The sequence below is a fragment of the Agrilus planipennis genome, unplaced genomic scaffold (genome assembly GCF_000699045.2).
Source record: "Agrilus planipennis isolate EAB-ADULT unplaced genomic scaffold, Apla_2.0 scaffold26, whole genome shotgun sequence".
Classification (NCBI taxonomy): Eukaryota; Metazoa; Arthropoda; class Insecta; order Coleoptera; family Buprestidae; genus Agrilus; species Agrilus planipennis.
The window spans coordinates 306,274-326,850 of NW_020439469.1; the positions used below are offsets into that span (position 1 = coordinate 306,274).

General features: G+C 32.3%; 1 protein-coding gene across 12 annotated transcripts in view; it reads right to left on the minus strand.

The window, feature by feature from the left end:
* Window positions 1-1,004: 1,004 nt before the first annotated feature.
* LOC108739910 (tau-tubulin kinase homolog Asator) overlaps window positions 1,005-20,577 on the minus strand; it is a 125,986-nt gene continuing 106,413 nt past the window's right edge. For 3 of the 12 annotated variants that reach the window (XM_025979063.1, XM_025979065.1, XM_025979061.1), the window contains exons 2-16: window positions 18,600-18,717; window positions 17,828-17,997; window positions 16,733-16,928; window positions 16,500-16,671; window positions 15,536-15,753; window positions 14,728-14,946; window positions 13,413-13,545; window positions 12,573-12,925; window positions 10,654-10,903; window positions 10,257-10,543; window positions 9,380-9,913; window positions 8,335-8,966; window positions 6,982-7,144; window positions 4,617-4,806; window positions 1,005-1,899 (exon numbers count right to left, since the gene is read on the minus strand). In XM_025979063.1, coding sequence (XP_025834848.1) covers window positions 1,742-1,899; window positions 4,617-4,806; window positions 6,982-7,144; window positions 8,335-8,966; window positions 9,380-9,913; window positions 10,257-10,543; window positions 10,654-10,903; window positions 12,573-12,925; window positions 13,413-13,545; window positions 14,728-14,946; window positions 15,536-15,753; window positions 16,500-16,671; window positions 16,733-16,928; window positions 17,828-17,997; window positions 18,600-18,717 — 3,793 coding nt within the window. In that variant the 3' untranslated portion in view covers window positions 1,005-1,741. Of the gene's footprint in view, window positions 1,900-4,616; window positions 4,807-6,981; window positions 7,145-7,823; window positions 7,983-8,334; window positions 8,967-9,379; window positions 9,914-10,256; window positions 10,544-10,653; window positions 10,904-12,572; window positions 12,926-13,412; window positions 13,546-14,727; window positions 14,947-15,535; window positions 15,754-16,499; window positions 16,672-16,732; window positions 16,929-17,827; window positions 17,998-18,599; window positions 18,718-18,960; window positions 19,053-19,472; window positions 19,744-19,804; window positions 19,903-20,577 lie in introns of those variants that run through there. The other 9 variants (XM_025979069.1, XM_025979067.1, XM_025979068.1 and 6 more) reach the window with 9 other exon arrangements.

Here is a 20,577-nt window from a genome sequence, read left to right on the forward strand (position 1 = left end):
ATTTTTATCACCTTTCAAAAAACTTCCACGTTAATGTGGGACTGTCTGTTACTTTACACAGGGTGTAATTACATACTCCTGCACTACACTTTTTAAACAAGTACTTTTCGTTATTTAATTATACAATAATGGTAGAGGCGCTAAAGAGCTTCTAATTTTTTTTCTAGATATAAACAAAAATACAACAGACGTTCAACGCCATAATGTAGCAATATGAAATAAAGGTCGCAGTGCACCAAAAGTTACCTCTGTAAATATATATATATGTTTGGAATCCTTCTCGGATTGGAAGAAAAAGAGCTGGAGTTGCTGAAGACCTTGTAGAATACTATAGAAATTTTTATACGGGACAGAGACGTGAAGGCGGGGGCGAAGTGAAAATTGGAAATGGTAATCATGTACTTGAGATTACCGTCCGTGGTGGGAGTAGAGATGTCTCTGTAGTAGTTCTAGGTGCAAGCGGGGAGGTGATTTTTGTTTGGAACCCACGAAGGTAAAAATCACTCCAAAAGTTTTTTTTAGTTTGTAAGATTAAGTTAAGTTTTTAATTTTTCATCTCTACCCTTTAGCCCTCATTCCTACTCCCACTGATCATCTAAAACTTATATTTGAAGAGTTTAAGAAATGCAATTTAAAACTTCAGCGGGATAAATGTGAATTCCATCGCAAAGAAGTGCAACTTTTAGGTCACCAAAAGGGATATTACCTAATCCTTATAAAATTAAGACAATTAAAAATTACCCGGTACCAACAAACATCAAGCATAGGATATTACCGAAGATTTATTAAAAATTTTGCCGAAATAATTCAACCTATGACAAAATGTCTGANGGGCAGATGAACTGTTCGCAATTAGTTAAGAACCTGGAATGTTATAGTTATCAGTAAATGCGAAGATTGGCTCTTGTCCAAACAGTTTTCAAAATCACATTTATGAAGTTATGTTTCTTTTATTTTCATGTTCTGCGGCTATAAATTCCGGCCTCTAGATTCTAATCTTGTAATAATATCTTAAAAGTCTATATTTTGAGAATCAGAATTACAAAGTATTTTTAAGAGTATGTATGAACATCACATCGTTTCGAAGCTCAGTTTACATCGAAGTTGACAAGGCCATTTTAACTTTCATGCGAAAATGTAAATTGCAATCATACCACAAGAAGTGACTTTCGACAAAGTTTTATGCAAGATTGAATAAATAAGTAGATAATTACAAAATACGTAAAAGTGTGATCATTTTTAATATCAAACTAAAAAATTTTATTTTTTTATACGTTTAATATTTATGCACAAATAAAATTTTTTGTAGGGATAGTTTTAGCTTGTTCGCAGAAGAAACATAGCAACATCAGCGGATCACAATAAGACATGAATTTTTTTTAAAAACAGAAGAAAAAATAGGTGATATACTGTAACGCCAACAAAACGTTTACCAGCCCAAGCGCCTAAAACAATTTAAAATGCAAAGTAATGTTGCAATCTATAAATGCAATTGTGCATATACGTATTACAGACAAATTTTTTAGAAATGTGTATGGTTTCAACTCTACGGTCACAATTATTTTTTTTTGTGGGGAATTTGTTACTTATATTTACATTTAATTTAATCATAGCCTTGTAACTTCAATATAATCACGAAATCGGGACAAAAATATCATCATAAATAAATATTATTCACAAATTCTTGTCGGCCATACTGGCACGGCGCAAAACACTTAATATTATGGCACACTCCCCGTTACTACGTCACAGGTCTAAATCGTCGGCATCTCACTTGGCTCTCTTGGATGGGCTCGCCCAGTGGTGGCGGAGGAGGGGCGGGACCGTCGCCGGACGTGTCAGGTGAACTCTCAGGAGCTGCTCCTATAAGACAAGTGGGAACTCCTCTTACACGAGCACCTTCAGAATATGCAAAACGTTAAATTTATGTGAATGATGTAAACGATAATTTATAATGAGAACAAGTGTATCAAGTAAGTATTTCGATTTTGTTTGTGATCAAATCATTTAAAAAAAACTGGCATCAGTAAATGACACGTTCTATTCCTAATTATTACTTGTAAATACCTTGCTGTTTGTTCAAACGAAATATCTATGTAACGAATTTTGATTTTTTTTATGGTTTATATACTAACCGAATTTATAGCTGTCACTATACGAACAGACATTTAAATAAGATTTTTAACGCTATTAAATATGTATTTATATGTAATTCTGTAATAGTAGGTACTTAACTGACGCACTTTTGAAATTGACTTGTACAAATGCAGAAGATGATAATATATCTGAACGTCGAATGAACTTATGAAGGGACATGACCTAGCAAAACTACTAAAAATGAAAAACAATTAAGGTAATTATAACCTTATTTGGTTGATTGTGGACTTCTGGTTGCCCATGTTTTTCTTCATGTTTACTTTTTTTGCTAGGGTAATGCACTTTAACTTCATTCGACCAACTTCAATTAGCTATTACAAATATCTCAATAAAAAGTGATTAATTTACTAAATTACCTATAAAAAAAATACACAGTTTAGTCAATACAAATAATGTCGAACTATTGCTAGGGTAATGCACTTTAACTTCATTCGACCAACTTCAATTAGCTATTACAAATATCTCAATAAAAAGTGATTACATTACTAAATTACCTATAAAATTAACTAAATAACGATATTTACCGAGCAATCAAACTTATAAGATAAAAAAGAGACTAAAAGTGGTCTCCCCTTCTTTTCAATTAAATAATAAAATGAGCTAATGCTATCCTGATTTCGGTATAAAGACCGTCGCCGGTGTGGAGGAACTCGGAAGAAGCTCGCCACTCCACAATACCGTTTACTTTAGGAGAAACGTTTATATTTTCTTATATNTATATATAAAATAATAAATTGAAAATCTAAAATTACATGAAAATATGCGTCATTTTTTCCTGAGTGATTTTCACTGTATGAACAAACAAAGAACATTAAAGTGAATTAATTTTTACCACTACAGATAACCTCAAATTAATGAGAAAAAAATATAACTGCTATCACGCTCACGCCAGGAATGGAACCCGCACCATTGTTCTACTACTAAGCTACGAGAGGCTACTGCATGGACACAGATTCGATTCCCGGCGAAGACGTGACAGCACCAACAATTTTTCTTCAATACATTGGGGTTATCTGTAGTGGTAAAAATTTATTCATATAAAAAATTGCATAATACATGTGGTACAATTACGAAGAAATAAACCTAGAATAATCAACACCGGGATTTTGAAATAAATGCCTATCTGTAAAATAATCATGTTTGTTTTTAATACACGTATCTTTAATATATAACGATCTGCATAAGTATGTATATGTTAGGTTTTTTGTATCCTGATTTTCATTTAAGGACGGAAACAAAACGAGTTCATGTTGATTGCTAAATATATTATAAAAAGTGTAAAGTTGATCTGATACTACACTGGTTGCTACTTTTCTCATTATACAAGAAGCAGTATATACTATAGGATGATTCAAATCTTTTTTGTTTTTTTTTTTAACAGGCATACTGGCAAATACATATGAGAAAAACTCTTGTGCAAATAGAGCTCATAATATCGATATTGTAGTGGTTCTAGTTAGTTTTCCATAAGAAAATCATGGAAAATTGTAAGTTAATACACAATATTTTTTCGCCTCAGGTGGTAAAAAAACAGTGATTAAAATAGAGTATATATGTGCGTTGTAATTATATATAAGTCTGATTAAACGCATATTCAACTAGCAATTGTATAGGTAGCACTAATTTCGTTTTCGATATAGTTGCCGCCCATCCCTTCCATTCACAGTTCTAAGGGATTACAAGCTTTACCTACATTTGAAATGCACTTAATAAAAACTCTAAAGAAGGTGAAAACCGTTCCTTTAGTGTAGAAGAAATGTATTGTGAAGTATAATTGTGTCTCATAAACTACGAATTCCAACATTACGAACTCTTCTTGGACCAGAGTTCATTTCACATATACTCTTCCAACTATTAAACCAATTCGAAGGAGAAAAGAAACAAAAAAAAATGAATTAACCCAATATACAATCTACATGAATTGTATTTAGAAGCCAAGCCGACATAAAAGTTGGTTAAATAAAGTTGTAAGAATTTACAATAACAGGGACAGATACGGTATTAATAAATACAGTTAACAATTGTGGTCTTTCGGCATACTCATGCTAAACTCCTAGACAGCATACAAATGCCTATTACTATCTCTGTTGATATGAATGTGAGGAATTTTGAAAACAAAAAGTGAAAATGGAATATAATACGATTTCTACGCAAATCGATTATATAGGCAGATATTGTATACTATTTACTGATTGTAAACTTCTTTGCAGCTGTTCTACCGTGTCTCTTTCAAACGTTTTGTATATTCGTTGGCGAAGAACGACAAAACGGTTGGGAGAAGGATTACGTGGACAACGACAGAACAGTCCTAAAATAACTTTACAACCAATCCAAGCTGAAGTTTGATATAGCCTGTACATATTTATATAAAAGCAACTGAAAAATTGGATAGCAGTGTTTAATAGCAGAACGATGTAAATACGAAAACCTATGCGAAGCAAAAGCAACAGAGGACTAACCTCCCAAAGTAGAGCGTCGCTGAAACCTGAGATTCAGTTCGCTCGGATCGTTCACGTACTTCTCGCCTTGGCGTCGCCGCCGCAGACCGGGAGTGAGATCACCCGACCACGACATGCATTTGGCAAGTCTCTGACCACTTACAGCTACTGGAATTTTTGAAGTTTTTCCCCCGTCCGGCGCCGGACTGACCTTACGAAGCAAGTAATTCACAACGTAAAATGAAAGCCGTCTATCTAGCCACGCGCTTTACATAGAATATAGGTACATATGCACGCAAGCAGATAATACTTCAATTTTGTTTTACTGTTACACTAATTTTTGTCCATATCGTCAACTGTCAACCCTAACATTCAACCCTAATATTAGTTTTCAAACTAATTCATTAATTATAAAAAAATAAATACAAAACAAAACAGAAAAAATTAAACGACCGTTATATTTCAAGAACGCATACAAATATGGAAATACTGTTAAGTATGGGATTGATTGGAGCAATATTGAGGGACACATTGATTTTGTTGCTGTTAACAGCAATGTAAGGATACCTCTCACATGTCATTAAATTATATGCAATCAGCCCAAAAGCCAAAGTGTAGTAAATATTTTAAACATTAAAATCAATTTCTTGTTAATCTCAGTTCTTTGGGAGTTTATATTTTTTATAAAGATAGTATATTTTCAAGCTTTATTTTTATTCAACGACATATGCGTAAAAGAAGATCGAATCATTTTCATAATTTGTCATTCAAAACATACGTATTCATAGACATGCAAACGTTATTAAACAAGTTAATTTAAAAGATGCTGTTTATATTTATTCACACTGATGTAGTATATAACTAAATAAATATATAATAGAACATCAATATCCTTCACAAATTACTACTACTATTTGCGGCATTGGTTTATAATCTTCTTTGTCGTGTACTTTAATTATAAACGTAAAGGATCTTTTGAAATTCAACTATCATAGATATAATTATAATGATACAGGTAACGATTTGAAATAAAATGTGTAAATTAATATTCGGTCTATAAAGCATCATGTGAGTACGAACGAAATAAATGAAAATGACAATGTATAATAAAAGGACATGTTAATGGGAACTAGCGGTAATAATTGCTTATACACACAATATTTCCATTTCATTTGGATTTTTATCACTAGAAAAATTCAATGGATCTGAAAATTTCAACTTTAATTCGACATATAAAACTACAAAATAGTAGTTGACACAAAAGATATTACCTCTGTCTCATGGTTAGTTGTAGACATTTCAAAAGAAGTGCCCAAAACGACGTTTTTTTCAAATGCTAGATAGAAATAATAGAAAAATACAAATAAAACATTTATCGATTCATTTCTATCAGATAACTTTATAAAAATATATATTTACTTGTGAGTTGAAAAACGAAAACTAAGCCCTAAAGAAAAAATACGAAAAGGCTTTTTTACTTAGAATGGGCCAAAAAACAAAAATTTGTTTATTTCTAACAGAAACCGCAGCTTCAATCTTCTAACAAAACCTTCTTGTTAACAAGAAAACAATTCTACTTCAATTTTTTTATTATTGTCTAGACTTGATCCACCGGAATCTGTTGTAAAATAAACTGTAGATTGTACCATGATATTTGTTTATGGTATTACTTTCGTAGTTCTAGAAGTTACTTAAAGGTTGTGCTTTGAAAAAAGTCGTTATCGGTTACTTTTTTTAAATATCCCTACGACTAACCAATATAGAGCGCTAATACCTTGTCTCATTTACTATTAGCCTCATCTATATTATAGCACAGGTAACAATATTGATTTCTCTTAGGGGACACTTCACCATAAAAATACGGCTACCGGAACCTTTATTGAAACTAAGGCGCGGAGCGGTTTTCAGATGAAATTTTGAGTTTTTATGTTTTATTTACTTGAGATTCCCAGAACTCTATTAGATTTTCTCGAATTTCTTTAATCAGTCAAGTTGAATTTTGTTTTCTTTTGCAAAGCATCATATATGTAAAGTTCAATTAAATGCTGTATCTTTATTGTAAGAATTAAGAAAAAGTGTGTTAATAAGAAAGAAGATACATAAGTAATAAAACATATTAGTAGAAGAGTTGACAGTTTTCGACATTCTATTTTAATTAATGTAATGAACTTATTATTCATTTAAGAACTTTAATAGAAAATGAATGTTAATAGATGGGCCGTAATTTAAAATGGTAAGATGATATTCCTTTATATTCCCTTTTATAACAAAAAAAGAATAGAAAATATAACATTTAAAACTTTTCACAATACAAAAAACTATTTAACTTTATCAATCTTGAATATAAATACTAAAGTAACATGAAGCGTCATTTACAAGCACTTACGGACGTTTCCCGCAGATTTTGGCTGGCATTATCTACACCACTATCCTCATCTTCCTGTTCTTGTCGTTTATCCTTGAGTAGAGGGTCTTCGGACGCATCGAAATACTCCGACTGCTCCTCAAGTCCGGGACTAATTCCGTTAGCTACTGACCGTTTTTCTTTACTACAAAAAAAGGCCCGCAACGTCAGAGTGCGCTAAAAGCTTCTAGAAAGCGACGCTATCGACATTTTTACAACTTTTTCCAATAAATAATTAAAATTTCTTTAAAACATGATTTTTGTGACATTATAGTTACTGTACTGAAAGATGTTAATTTTTATTGAACTCTTAATTGTTTAAATTAATTTTTGACATTTAACTTTATTTAGTTAATTATAACGGTTTAACTCGTTATGGAAAATATATGAACATATTTATACTCCCTATTCACAATTTATTTTTGTGATAGTTTTACATTGGAAAATATTTTACAAAAAGAAATTTACTTCATTTTTTTATAAATATACATGAGCTAGCTAAGTTGTTGTTTTGTGAACTGTAAACAACGGTATGAAACTCTAATATCTAAAGCACATGTATTTTTGCATAGACCACTGACTAGTTATACATATTTTAACATCAAATGTGCAACTGATTTAGTTACAGCACTACAGGTAAGCAGTATTTGCCATTTAATTAACCCTATTTGTTGTGAACTTCGTTTTCGTATTATTGTCTCTCCTAGATCAATTCCAAATAACTACAAAAAACGCAATAAAGAAACTAATGCGCGTCTTAGCAAATTTGACTTATTTTTATATAGGATGTTATAAGGAATGGTATCAGGCGGAAACAGAAAATCTCATTATTTACATGTGTATTAAATTATTTTTGATTTTTCATCTAAACCTATCTATTTGACAAGTTTTTACACGTTAAGTTATGTACACGTCAAGGACCTATTAGAAGCAGAAGCAGGAGTAAAGAGGGGCAGATGAACTGTTCGCAATTAGTTAAGAACCTGGAATGTTATAGTTATCAGTAAATGCGAAGATTGGCTCTTGTCCAAACAGTTTTCAAAATAATTGTTATCAGACCAATGCCTTAACAATCACATTTATGAGTCTTCGCAATGCGGGACATATAAAAGATTTTTTTTCAAAATATTAATGCGTTTTAGTTATTTGGAATAGAAATACAATAATTTGAAAATTTCCAAAATGACGACTGTTGAGAATTTAATAGGTCATTTCGACGTTTCCAAAATAAATTTAGGGTCCACATTTGAAGAAGAGAAAAATACCTCCAAGAATGCGTTATAGAATAGGTATATACATAATCAAAGTCAAATTTAACGTAACTGTACATCTTACCTTTGCTCCAGAACACTAGTCGCTGTCACGTACGTTCCCGCAGGATTCGATGTTATCTCTCCAGCACCCGATTGTGGCGATCCTTGCTGGCGTGTACGCACCTCCACTAATTTTGTTTCGACCTCTTGTTGCACAAGTGTCTTCATCGAATATGTGGTTGTTGAAGTGACGCCACCACCACCGCCGCCAACTATCTTTTCTTGTGTGCTAGAACTGCTTTCCGAACGCGAGTCCAGTTCTCTCTTCAACTTGTCGATCAGTTTTGGATGCAGTCCTTCCACCAGTGGTCGACTGGAACTATTATTATTGTTATTTGTTATTAATCTTTTTGACTGAACAAACGACTTATTGGAACTAGTGAGATCACTATTAAATGGCTGCCTTAAAGAGTCGGAGTTCTTCTGAGTCTCGACACCACTATCGTGTTTTTTGTCGGAATTCTTTTGCTCAGTTTCTAGCTTTTGTTTTGTGGCCTTATTTTCACCTTCTTCCTCATCGGCTTCTTCATCCTCCTCATCTTCATCTTCAGAATCACTCACCTGAATGGGAGTTGGAGGTCTACTTCTAACTGACACAACTTTAATATCGCTGGTTACTTTTACTTCTTTTTCTTTTTCTTCATTTTGGTTCACCTATTTAAAATAAAAAATTAAATAAGTGAACAGTTACAATGTAATACTAATTGCTTTTAGGTAATATTTATATAATGAGTAAAACATTATTACCGATAAATAATAAGTATGTAGAAGCAATCCACGATATAAAAGTTTTTACTTTATCTATTAGAAAAGTCGACGCTTGGTCTCCATGGATTTTAAATACATAATTTATTTATTTTTTTGTTTACATACTTTATCACACAGAATACAAACTATCAATCAATAAGGAAAATGCTTCTTTGTTCATTGATTTGATAAAAAATTTATTACTCAAGATTGTTTTTTATTTTAAACTGTCAAAATGAAGGTTGAATTGAATTACTGTCTCAAATACACAACAAAATCAATCCGGTGTACATTAATAAAGAAGAATGAAATACACTTACACGTTCTTCTTTTTCTGAACTCCGTTGTTTTAGAACAGTGGGAGGAGCATCTGCGTCAGTCTGACGTATATGTTCCATGAAGTCGACTTCTTTCCCAAGACTTACCCGTTTTTCACTTTTCTTATTGCTATCTGCGTCTGGGCTACGACGTCTTACTGTTATTTCTTTGGGATCAAAGGTTATATGTTCTCGTTTCGGACTAGCCAATTCGGGACAATCACCTCGTTCTTTACTGCTTTGCTTTAGTATACTTTTAGTTCTCTCGAGACGCAGTTTGGGCGGTGAACGATTTATGTTTACTTCATCCTTGACGGGACTTGGTGGTTTATCATTGTCGATAATAATAACGTTCCTATCCATTTCCACGCAAGCGGGCATCGATTTCGAATGTTCGATACCATTACGAAAACCAGCATGCTTACGAGAAGGTGAAGTGGGAGTTATGTTGTTATTAGAGGGTGCCCTATTGTTCATATTTCGCTCTTTAGAACCAATTTCTTTGGGAACCACACGAATTTCTAGACGGCCGGCAACCTTTGAAAATGTTAATAAATTTATTGAAATCTACTGAAGTTTTTTTTTATTTAATATACTGTAGAATTACTTTTGTGTATACACACATAAATATATCTTTCTGAAATGCACTTTAACTATGCGAATAAAAAGGTTTTAATAGAAAACATTTTATATCTTTAATTGACAATCATAATTAAATTATTTTGGTGGAAATTTATGAGAAATGTTTTAAATTGTCCAAATCAAAAATTTACCTTCGGTAATAGTTTATAATTTGTAAATTTTTGGTTTCATTCAAATTAATACACACTTTAAGCGTCTTCTTTTATATATTACTCTAAAGTACAGTACAATAACTGACCTCTTGTAGTCCTTCATCTCCATTTTGAACCTCATCCTCGAAGCGTTTTTTCCTATACACGGTTGGCATATGAAGTTCCGGTAAACTGCGATATCTATGTGACGACTCCTGGTGCTGACTATTATCCTCTTCGTCAGAGGCTTGTGGATGACGAGACGCCACATTTCTCATAACGTCCACTTTAAAAACGAGATCATCGAAAGCCGCCTGTTGCAACAGAGGCGGTTTCAGTCCCGACCGAAGGTTGGGACCAAGAGCGGGCGTTGACCAAGCACGAGGTAAGCTACCTAAAGAAAAAAAATCACAGTATTAGTTGATAACACTATATTCCATTCATTACTATCAGTAAAATTCCATTCTACCTCTAATAAATAAAAGTAAAATTTTTTAGTATTACCTACTAATTCAGGGTAATCCTCAATTCCGGCAATATTAATATATTTTCTGTGACTATTTCTGGTGCGCGAGTCTTCGCTTATTCTGCTTAAGGCGCCAGGCATTGCAGCGGGATTAATCTCGGATGGAATGCCCAACATGGCTCTGTGTTCGGGACTCTCCGGTTTCCATTCGTTGTCCGTCGTCTCCTCACTGTCATCGAACTGCGACTTCCACTGGCTAGCCAAAGTGAGAGCACCACCTTTGGTTACCTAAATAAATTTAAAAATTACGTCACATTTTATTTACTTTACCAATAAGTAAGGTGGATATAACAAAGCTAAAAACTGGGAAAAATTAATAACTTTGTTACAAAAGAACCAGAACCGAATTAAAACTATGTGCTCAAAAACCACCTCTAGACCCTCCCCCTTTAAAATTTGATGACATATATTTAACACTAATTTTATCAAATAGAACGTTAATTGTAAGAACTGAAATGCGTTATCTACTACATAAAATCCAATTTAACCTTTAAACAACAATTACTGGTAATTAGTGTAAAGAGTGCAAGTAAGCTTTTTGTTAGTTTATTATATATGTGAAAATAACAAACGTATAGTATAAAATCGGTTCTGCTTCCGATCATCCCGTTTTTATTGTAAGTAAATATATTGCAATTCCAATCTACTTTTTTACCCAAGGTGGTGAAATTGGTTGGTTTTGGCCAAACGACTGCGACTACCGTTACCGACAGCACAAGTTTTGATCTTCGGCAAGTTCCGAAATCGACTTTCAAAAGCGGCCGGTAGGCGTGGTGGTACGGTAATAGCCTGGGTATGACGACGTCGCAGAGGAGCGGATTCGTGGATAGCCAAGTAAGGAGCGGTAGGTCGACGGGTAGGCTGAGGTAGGACGGTAGTAGTGGGTCAGATAGTATGACGGAAAGGAGGGGGGGCTGGAGGGCTCAAAAACAGGTCAAATATTGTATGCAACGCTGATAATATACATGCAAACACGTCATAATTTACCGAAAACTTGTAAAACTGTAAGTTTACTTTTTGGTAAAATTAAATTGAATAATATTAACCTTAATCTTCGGTTAACTGTTTATTTATAACTTTCAGATATGTAAATATTTCCCTACTCTTTCGTACTGAAATTAAAATAGTTGAATTAAATAATTTTTATTGGTGTTATATTCGTCTTGAGTAATTCTTAACTTATTATAATTAATCATTTTATTGGTAAATGTTGAATGCTGGAGCAAACAAACCAAGAAAGAAAATTATGTTACACTCAGATTTTACGACAAATCCACACATTCTACCTGCCGTCGGTATGATTTCACTTATATTGTTTTGTTTACCCAATTAATAAAGAAATCGGTTAGCACTTATTCAATGCTGGGCATCAAGGTAAACCCAGTCAACATAATCAGGGCCTCAAAACGATACACACTTTCCAAAGACAAATTTTACCAATTTTTAATTGTAACAATTCAGTTACCTGCTAATAACGTAATTTCGAATGTATTACTAACAGTTTGGTAGAAACGACATAGGATGTTAACTGACATTATGAAAACTTATATACAAGCTCGCGGAATGAGACATTTTCACGAGTAAAGTTTAAAGAGTTTTATCAACACTTTGTCAAAAATATGGAACAGTATTACACTGGAATATAAATAGACATGCAGATGCATATTAACAACGTCGTTTGGTTGCAAACACAATCAAAAATATGCATAAATGTATAATATCTTGAAAGTATTAAGACGTAGGTGAAAGTAAACTATTGTTGTATATATATATTATCCTTAGAATCTAAGGAGAAAGGTATAAGTGTTTATAAGTACACTCATAGGTACCTTTTAATAACTCGTAGATATTAGCATATATAATGTAAAAAAAAACGAGTGTACAAGAAGGTACTTACTTGTTGACTGACATTTTCATCATCGATAACGGCAAACTGAGTAACACTTTGGTCACGAACACCTGATCGTGAGCCTCGCGCATTTGTCTGGCGTCTGCGCGGAGGCCTCTCTTGTTCAGGTGTTCCAGGAGAATCGACAGTAGTATTGTTAGTTCCTTGTTGCGGCGGAGGCGTTGGTGTTACTACGCGAAGTCTTCCAACGGTCGCAACACCTGACTGACTCTTCCGAATAGGGATCAACTTCTGATTGGCGTCTGAGATCGATCGGGCCGATGCGGCTCCTTCGTTGTCTAACTTTTCAACTGACGCGACAGGAACTTGTTCATGATTTGATGTTGCACGACGACGTTGGGCTAAAACAATTAACATTCTAAGTCTCTTTCATCTTTTCATCGAGTTATGCTTGTCCTCACGCAAATCTAATTTTATATATGCCTTAAAGTTTTGGTAGAATTTTAATAATAAAAAAAATCGAGGAATAATAACAGTCCTTCAGTAACGGTAAGAGGAAGACAGTTCAAATTTTCTTAGAATATGTACTGTGACACTAACCTTGATTAACAAACAAAAAAAAATAAAAAGTTCCAAGCTAATTCTACACACATGCAAATTTAAAAATTGTCAATTTTTTAAAAATTTAATATTCCGCCTGCGTTTCAAAGACGGCTAAACTTATAAATACCAAAGTAAGCCTGATTGTATTTTGTACTGCATAGTTAAATAACAAATGTGGACAAAGGCAAAATAACGTGGTATAGAATATTTGGTATGTCTTGCAAATGAATTCATTTCATACACTATACTTGTATGTATATGTGAAAAAAGGTATAGTTCACTTACCTGTGATGGTTTGATCAGCGGTGGCGTTACAGTTCTTGTCGACCGTGGTCGATCGAACAGCAGGCAGGTCTGTTCCGGCGGGCGCCGTTGTATCAGCATCCATCCTCTTACGGCGCGTTTCCATTTGGGCCTGCTTTATACAAAACAGACATGTGTTACGACTTAAAATGGAACATTCTTTAAATGCAAAAATTGCACAAACGGCAATTCCGTCCTCATGAGCATCTAGCGGGGCAAAGAGAGAAAAACGGATTTCAATTTTGAGAGGAAAGAGAAAATGGTTGACCGGCCCCTTTCAAAATCGCACACACCTACGTAACCGGCGGTCATTTAAATAATGTTAGAAATACTTTGAATTTATATGCTACATATGTTAGAAGATATCAATAGAAGTGTCGGCACCAATTTTACAAGGAAATAAAAATATTACAACAGTTAACATAAGCTACATCGAAACGATAGAGATAATCCTTAATATTACAGAAGATTAAGAAAAATATTTGACATAGAGCAAGTGAAATACGTTTTAAGGACACCTGATAGATATTTTCAAATTACATAAATGTAATTAAAGTCTATATTTCTTTAGTACTCCGGTAAAATAATTCCATTTTAATGTATGCTATATTAGGCTAGATACAAAATTGTCTTTCACATCCAAGGATGTATAATAATTATTAATTTTATTACTGTTAATAACTGAAATTTAGGTGAAAACGATAACGTCCACTTTAAAAACGAGATCATCGAAAGCCGCCTGTTGCAACAGAGGCGGTTTCAGTCCCGACCGAAGGTTGGGACCAAGGGCGGGCGTTGACCAAGCACGAGGTAAGCTACCTAAAGAAAAAAAATCACAGTATTAGTTGATAACACTATATTCCATTCATTACTATCAGTAAAATTCCATTCTACCTCTAATAAATAAAAGTAAAATTTTTTAGTATTACCTACTAATTCAGGGTAATCCTCAATTCCGGCAATATTAATATATTTTCTGTGACTATTTCTGGTGCGCGAGTCTTCGCTTATTCTGCTTAAGGCGCCAGGCATTGCAGCGGGATTAATCTCGGATGGAATGCCCAACATGGCTCTGTGTTCGGGACTCTCCGGTTTCCATTCGTTGTCCGTCGTCTCCTCACTGTCATCGAACTGCGACTTCCACTGGCTAGCCAAAGTGAGAGCACCACCTTTGGTTACCTAAATAAATTTAAAAATTACNCTATTCCACAAAATACCGCTATTTAAAAGGGGCATGTGAGAAATGACGCAATGGTATTCTTTTATAATTTTGATAATAAAATGAAATAAAAAATACCTCTTTATTATCCGTTGGTTCTATGTTCTCTTGATTATTATCGGTGACAGTATGCCTGTGCCTAGAGTTCAATATTGCCGTTTGCGCAGTTTGAATGTGCGGCGACGGGGTAATGGGCGCTGTACTATTGTCAATCGGTGGTACTTTCTCCCAATCGAATGGATCAGATTCTTTCACGCCTCGTCGCTTCATGCAACGTTCAAATAAATTAATCAGCATCTACGACAAATAGAAAAAAAAAATCGTATACGTACACTGTAATTGTTACCAAAATGCTTATTAATATATTAAAAGGTAAAAGTATTATTTAGTTGGATTTTCTCGGTGTAACACGTAGAAAAGGCAAAATGTAAGTGTAGACAATATGAAGTAGATTTTAAATTCTGCTAATGCCGAAAGACAGTGTTTAAAGAATTGTCCTTAGGTTTCTAAGGTAAGGTTTCTATGAGAAATAAGACGTAAACATTTCAGTGCACGGGACAGAAATTAAACTTTTACAACGAGTTCTTGGAAAAAAGCACTTGCACAATTGCCAGTCCTGTATTTAAGTATGTATAGATACATTTATAGACGTAGTCCCCTTTTTTCAGTAATATATCCCGGTCGTTATGTGGCCTGGAAAATGGTTCTTAACGCCTCTAAAAAAGTTTTACTTCAAAAATGGAATAGCCAAAAAATATCAAATATAATATACTGAATATCGCTACTACTGTTTTTTACTGTTAATACAGGGGTATTCATTTTAAACAAGTTTAAGAGTATTATACGTCTATTTACAAAACAAGTACCTTATACCAAATGAACTCACTTGATAATCGGGTTTATCAGCGTATTCCAAACTCTGTATATGATCAAGAAATTGCTTTAAATCGGATGGAAGATGCTTTAGTAATAGTCTGTGATCATATTTCTCCTTCATAAGACCAACTTGCTCTTTGTCCTTCACCTTTCGCCATGGCAATTGACCATTCACGAATTCGACCAGCATGTAAAATAAACTCCAGAGGTCGTCATGTCTTCCCATTTCTACGATATGTTTAAATAAGTTGTTGAAAAAATTATGTTTTCAAAAGAAATCTAAGTGCATTGAGTAACCAAAATTGAAATTTAAAAGCGAGGTGTGGAAAATTCTATTTGCTATATGCCATATGAGTATTAAGACGGCCGCGCATCAGGTATCGTTTTTTTTTCGCTATACAACTAATACCATGTATAACGCTATACGTAGCTTCCTTTTTATCATTAAATTTATTTATACATGTAATGAAAGTAACGCAAAACACCAGAAGCATAATTCCAAATTGATTATATCTACTGCCAATAATTGCAACATCCGTCCATTGTCGGTAAATAGTAATGAATGGGAAATATAACCGAAAACTTAAATGATTGGTGACTAAATAATAAAGTCCATGCCGTTTGAATAAATTAGTACACGAAAATATAGAAAACAAAATTAATAACAAGCAAATTTAATTAGGTTGTCGAATTTGACAAAATAATACCTACGAATAACAGAATAATTGCAAAATCAACAAATGCATTTTGGCATTTGGATTGTAATATCGAAGATACATTCAAAACATACTTTGAAAGCATAAGTAAGCTTCTAAGGCAACAATATAACACTTACAGGAAGACTAAAGTGTAAAATTTAAAAGCATGCAAACATAAGGAACCTTTACTATATTGTAAATTGAAAAATAATTGAAAACAATTTCGGAAAGAATAACGTATCACTTAAAAAAATTAAACAAAAATAGAATTCCTACCTTTATTCCTATGTGCGTTGATACTGGCGTATCTAACTGTTCCCCTGAAACCAGCTGCAGCTCTAGGGGCTCTGACTTCTCCGGTCGCGGTCGTGTACTGTCGTGCCAATCCGAAATCTAACATATACACTTTTCTACAATTATATGGCATTCTACCCATGGAAAAATTACTCTAGAAAAATAATAAATGAGCATCATAATTCAGACAAGTGCACACTGCACATTTCACTTACAGGTTTAATATCACGGTGCAAAAATCCTACAGAATGTATACTTTCGATTGCCTTCAATATTTGTAATCCTAATCTTAACGTCGTAGACAAACTAAACGCTGACCTTGGTTGCGCCCTTCGCAATTCGGCTAAATTCTTACCTTGCAATTGCATCACGACGTAATTAAATCGATCATTACGACCACAGCCTATAAATCTGAAATTGCAAAATTGTAGGTATATTTTGACCTTAATTATTTTAAACATCTTTTTAGAAAATTTGTTTTTGTCAAAGTAATTGTGTCAGAGGTAAACAGATGTTTTTATTAAATTATATATCAAAAAAAAGAAATATACATTCATTGTTTAATCACTTTATCAAATATTTTAAATTATATGCAGATGTTATTAACACTAAAACAACCCAAATAAGTTTTGTAGTCATAATACTTCATTTTTCTTTCAATTGTACTACTTTTTTTTTTTTAATTATACAATTCGTTTATTTTTAATAGTCTCAGTCTCAGTCTCAGTAATGTTTCTCGGTAAAAATAAATGTAACAAAAATTCAGATTCATTGCTAAGATAGTTACAAATTTTACACATATTAGAATAATTACCTCTACAGTGAATAATAAAATATAAAGAATCAACATGTTACATTTTTGGAGTTATTAGGTTATTACCAGTCTAAGCAATGCAAATGGAGTAATACTTAAATTTAATAAATCATTAAATTGAGATTGTAAATGGATACATCCGGAATAAATTTTTAAATAAACACTAATATGGTTACACTGAAATTTTAACTTTTTTAAGCAGCAGACTACAAAACGATTACTTAATACATTATTTATTTTTGATCAATATTATACGTCAGTGAATTTTTCTTTTTTGAAATAACTGAATTAAACAGTAAAAGGATCATATATATATACTACCAAGAATAATTATTATAATTTTTCCAAATATTAAAGGACAAAATCAATGCTTACATATGAAGTATACATACATACAGCAAAACTTATTAAATGTAATATGTTAAATGAATATTAATTGATCGTTAAGTAAAATGTATATAGCATAATTTTTATTAGTTTATACATCTATACTAACCTACAAACATGTTCTTTTCCTTGTAATTTTTTTAAGACAGCTACTTCCATTTTCAGTACTTGTTTAGGTTGCCTTGCCGATTCCACTTTCAAAGCCACCTGTTCTCTTGTTATGAGATCTAATCCCTCGTATATTTCTCCAAAACCACCACCCCCGATTTTTTTTACTACCTGAAAAAAAAATAATAACTTTTCATTAACATTAATTTAATAAATGTCTTTATTTTAATAACTGTAAAATAATACATACAGCAACAGTGGAATAGAATAATTATTAAAAATTAAATAACAGAAACGGTATGGTTGGTGATATAGTTATAAAATATTTCTGTAATAAAATTTACACTTGAAAATTGTTTTTGAATGTTTCAGAAACATTCTGGATAACGAGATCATTTGTATTTTATAGAAATAAAAACAATAATTTTTGTAGACAGAATACAATTAATTTTTTCACAGATTTATACATTAACCATTAATTTTAGAATAAATAAAGCTCCATGAAATTAAAAATAATTTCTTTTAAACTGGTTTAAATTCCTAACTAAATCATCATCATAAGATCGTTAGACCTATCTTCTTAACTAAATAAATACTTTAAATAAATTTACAATGACAAAAAAGGATTACACTTCTGTTTTATCAATAAAAGAAAAATAATAAAAATTTGATTTGAAAAAATTCAGATAATGCAGTTAATGATACAACAAATTTCAATCAGCGATATTAAAAAAAAGGAGGGGGGGCACAGAAAAGAAAATTCTTCGTCTTACCTTCCATCGTTCTTTTACCACATGCCCTGGTTGTAATAAATCTTCTGATGTCATCCTTATGTTGTTGTTGTGATCTGTTGAGTCTATTGGAGCTCCGTCCCAACTTAAATTTTTCTTCCTGCAATTAATAAAATACATACATAATTCTGCTTAAATGTAAGATGTTTACAATTAACTTTATCGTAAAATCTTGAATTGCCTACTATTTCTAAGCAGATACATATTTTAAAAAATATTTTACTTTAAGAAGTTATTTTTATGTGTCTTGCCAGGACTTCTTTTTAATGTTACATCATATTTTGCACTAAGTGTACTGTGAAATGCTTTGTTGTATATTACATATATTATTACCAAACGATACCTGGAAATCAACGCAGCTTGAGGAACAGTTTTAAAGATTTAAAAATGTAATATAATCATAATTAAAAGAACGATTTTGAATTTTTTTTAAACAAGCATATACTAGACAACCCATTGAACGCTTTGTATTATTGGGTTGCCGATCACGTTCAATTAATTTTGGAAATTTTACATTTTTGATACTACCAACACCAGCTGATTCATCAATACGCATGCGCAGTTCTTCTAGCACACAAAAACGTACGCCCGAAACTTATTGATTTCTAAGAATATTTTAGAAAAAAATACTAAAAACTGTTAAAAATAGCAAAAGCACTTGTAAATTTACCTGACGGAATGAATAAATTAAATGACACCAACAGTAACTACTGCTAAAAACTGAGCCAAACTTACCGCAAATGTAACTTCAAATGCTATAAAATTAATAATTACTGAAATAGTCAATCACAGCATATTGTTTACTTACATATTTTGCAAAATGCGAGGTAATAATAGGAAATCGTAATGACCTACCTTTAATGAATAAACTTCTCTATAATAACCGATCACGAAACATCCTTTAACACATCCAAATCAGGTGCCATGCTTAGCTTTAAATGTGCTTTAAATTGAAAAGAAATAACAAATTTAAAATTCCGCATATTATGCACAAATCATACTTAAAATTTTGAATTTAATCCAAAGTTACGACAATGACATTTTCAGTACGCTTGAAAGAAAGCACATTAACCTCTACACAGCCAAATTGGCATTTATATTAAAAAGCAACATGCTTAATGATATTTTTTTAGGAATTTACAGTAAGCATTTTTAATGATTAACGTAATGTTACTTTCAAATCTTACTTGTTCGTAAAACACGAATCGATATCGCCGCCATCTTTATCACTACTGTGAAGGCAGCTGCAGGTGTGAATATCAAAAATTGTCTAACATCACAGTTATCAAACGACTACAGAACCCAAAACTTAAAGAGCGCTCGCTAATAGCAGCGCACGTTTAATACTAACCGACATGGGCATATAAGATTTATAGAAAATTTTTTTATTTGGAAAATGTATTTAGATATACAAAATAAAGATTATATACACAAACATTAGTTCTGTAAATAATAATATCTATAACTATTTTTAATGAGAAAAGTAGTAACTACCTTAGGTGCTAAGAAAAGTACCTTAGGTAGGTACTTAGAAAAAAGATAAGGTGAATGTATAATAATTAAAATAAGTTACTAAAACAGTATTTTGATTATATTGATACCTATTTAACACCACTTTTTATTCAATATTTAAACAAAAATGCTTAAACATTGCCCAAACAACATATTTCATTATACATTAGAAAAGGCCATTATTTTAGTAAAAACTAAATAGTTTCATTTATTTTAAAATATGTAAACCCTAACAAGGGAATAATTTCTAATAATATAAAATAGAACCATAAATTCTGATTAAAAATGAAAATACAGGTAGATTTACTACCATTTAACAATTATTTTGATCCTATCAGCAAATAATTTATAAATTATGAGGTTAGCCAATTACACGAAACTGGGTTCTACGGCATCTCTAAGTGGTACGGACCGTTTTCTTATGAGGTAGTAATGTAAACAACGTATT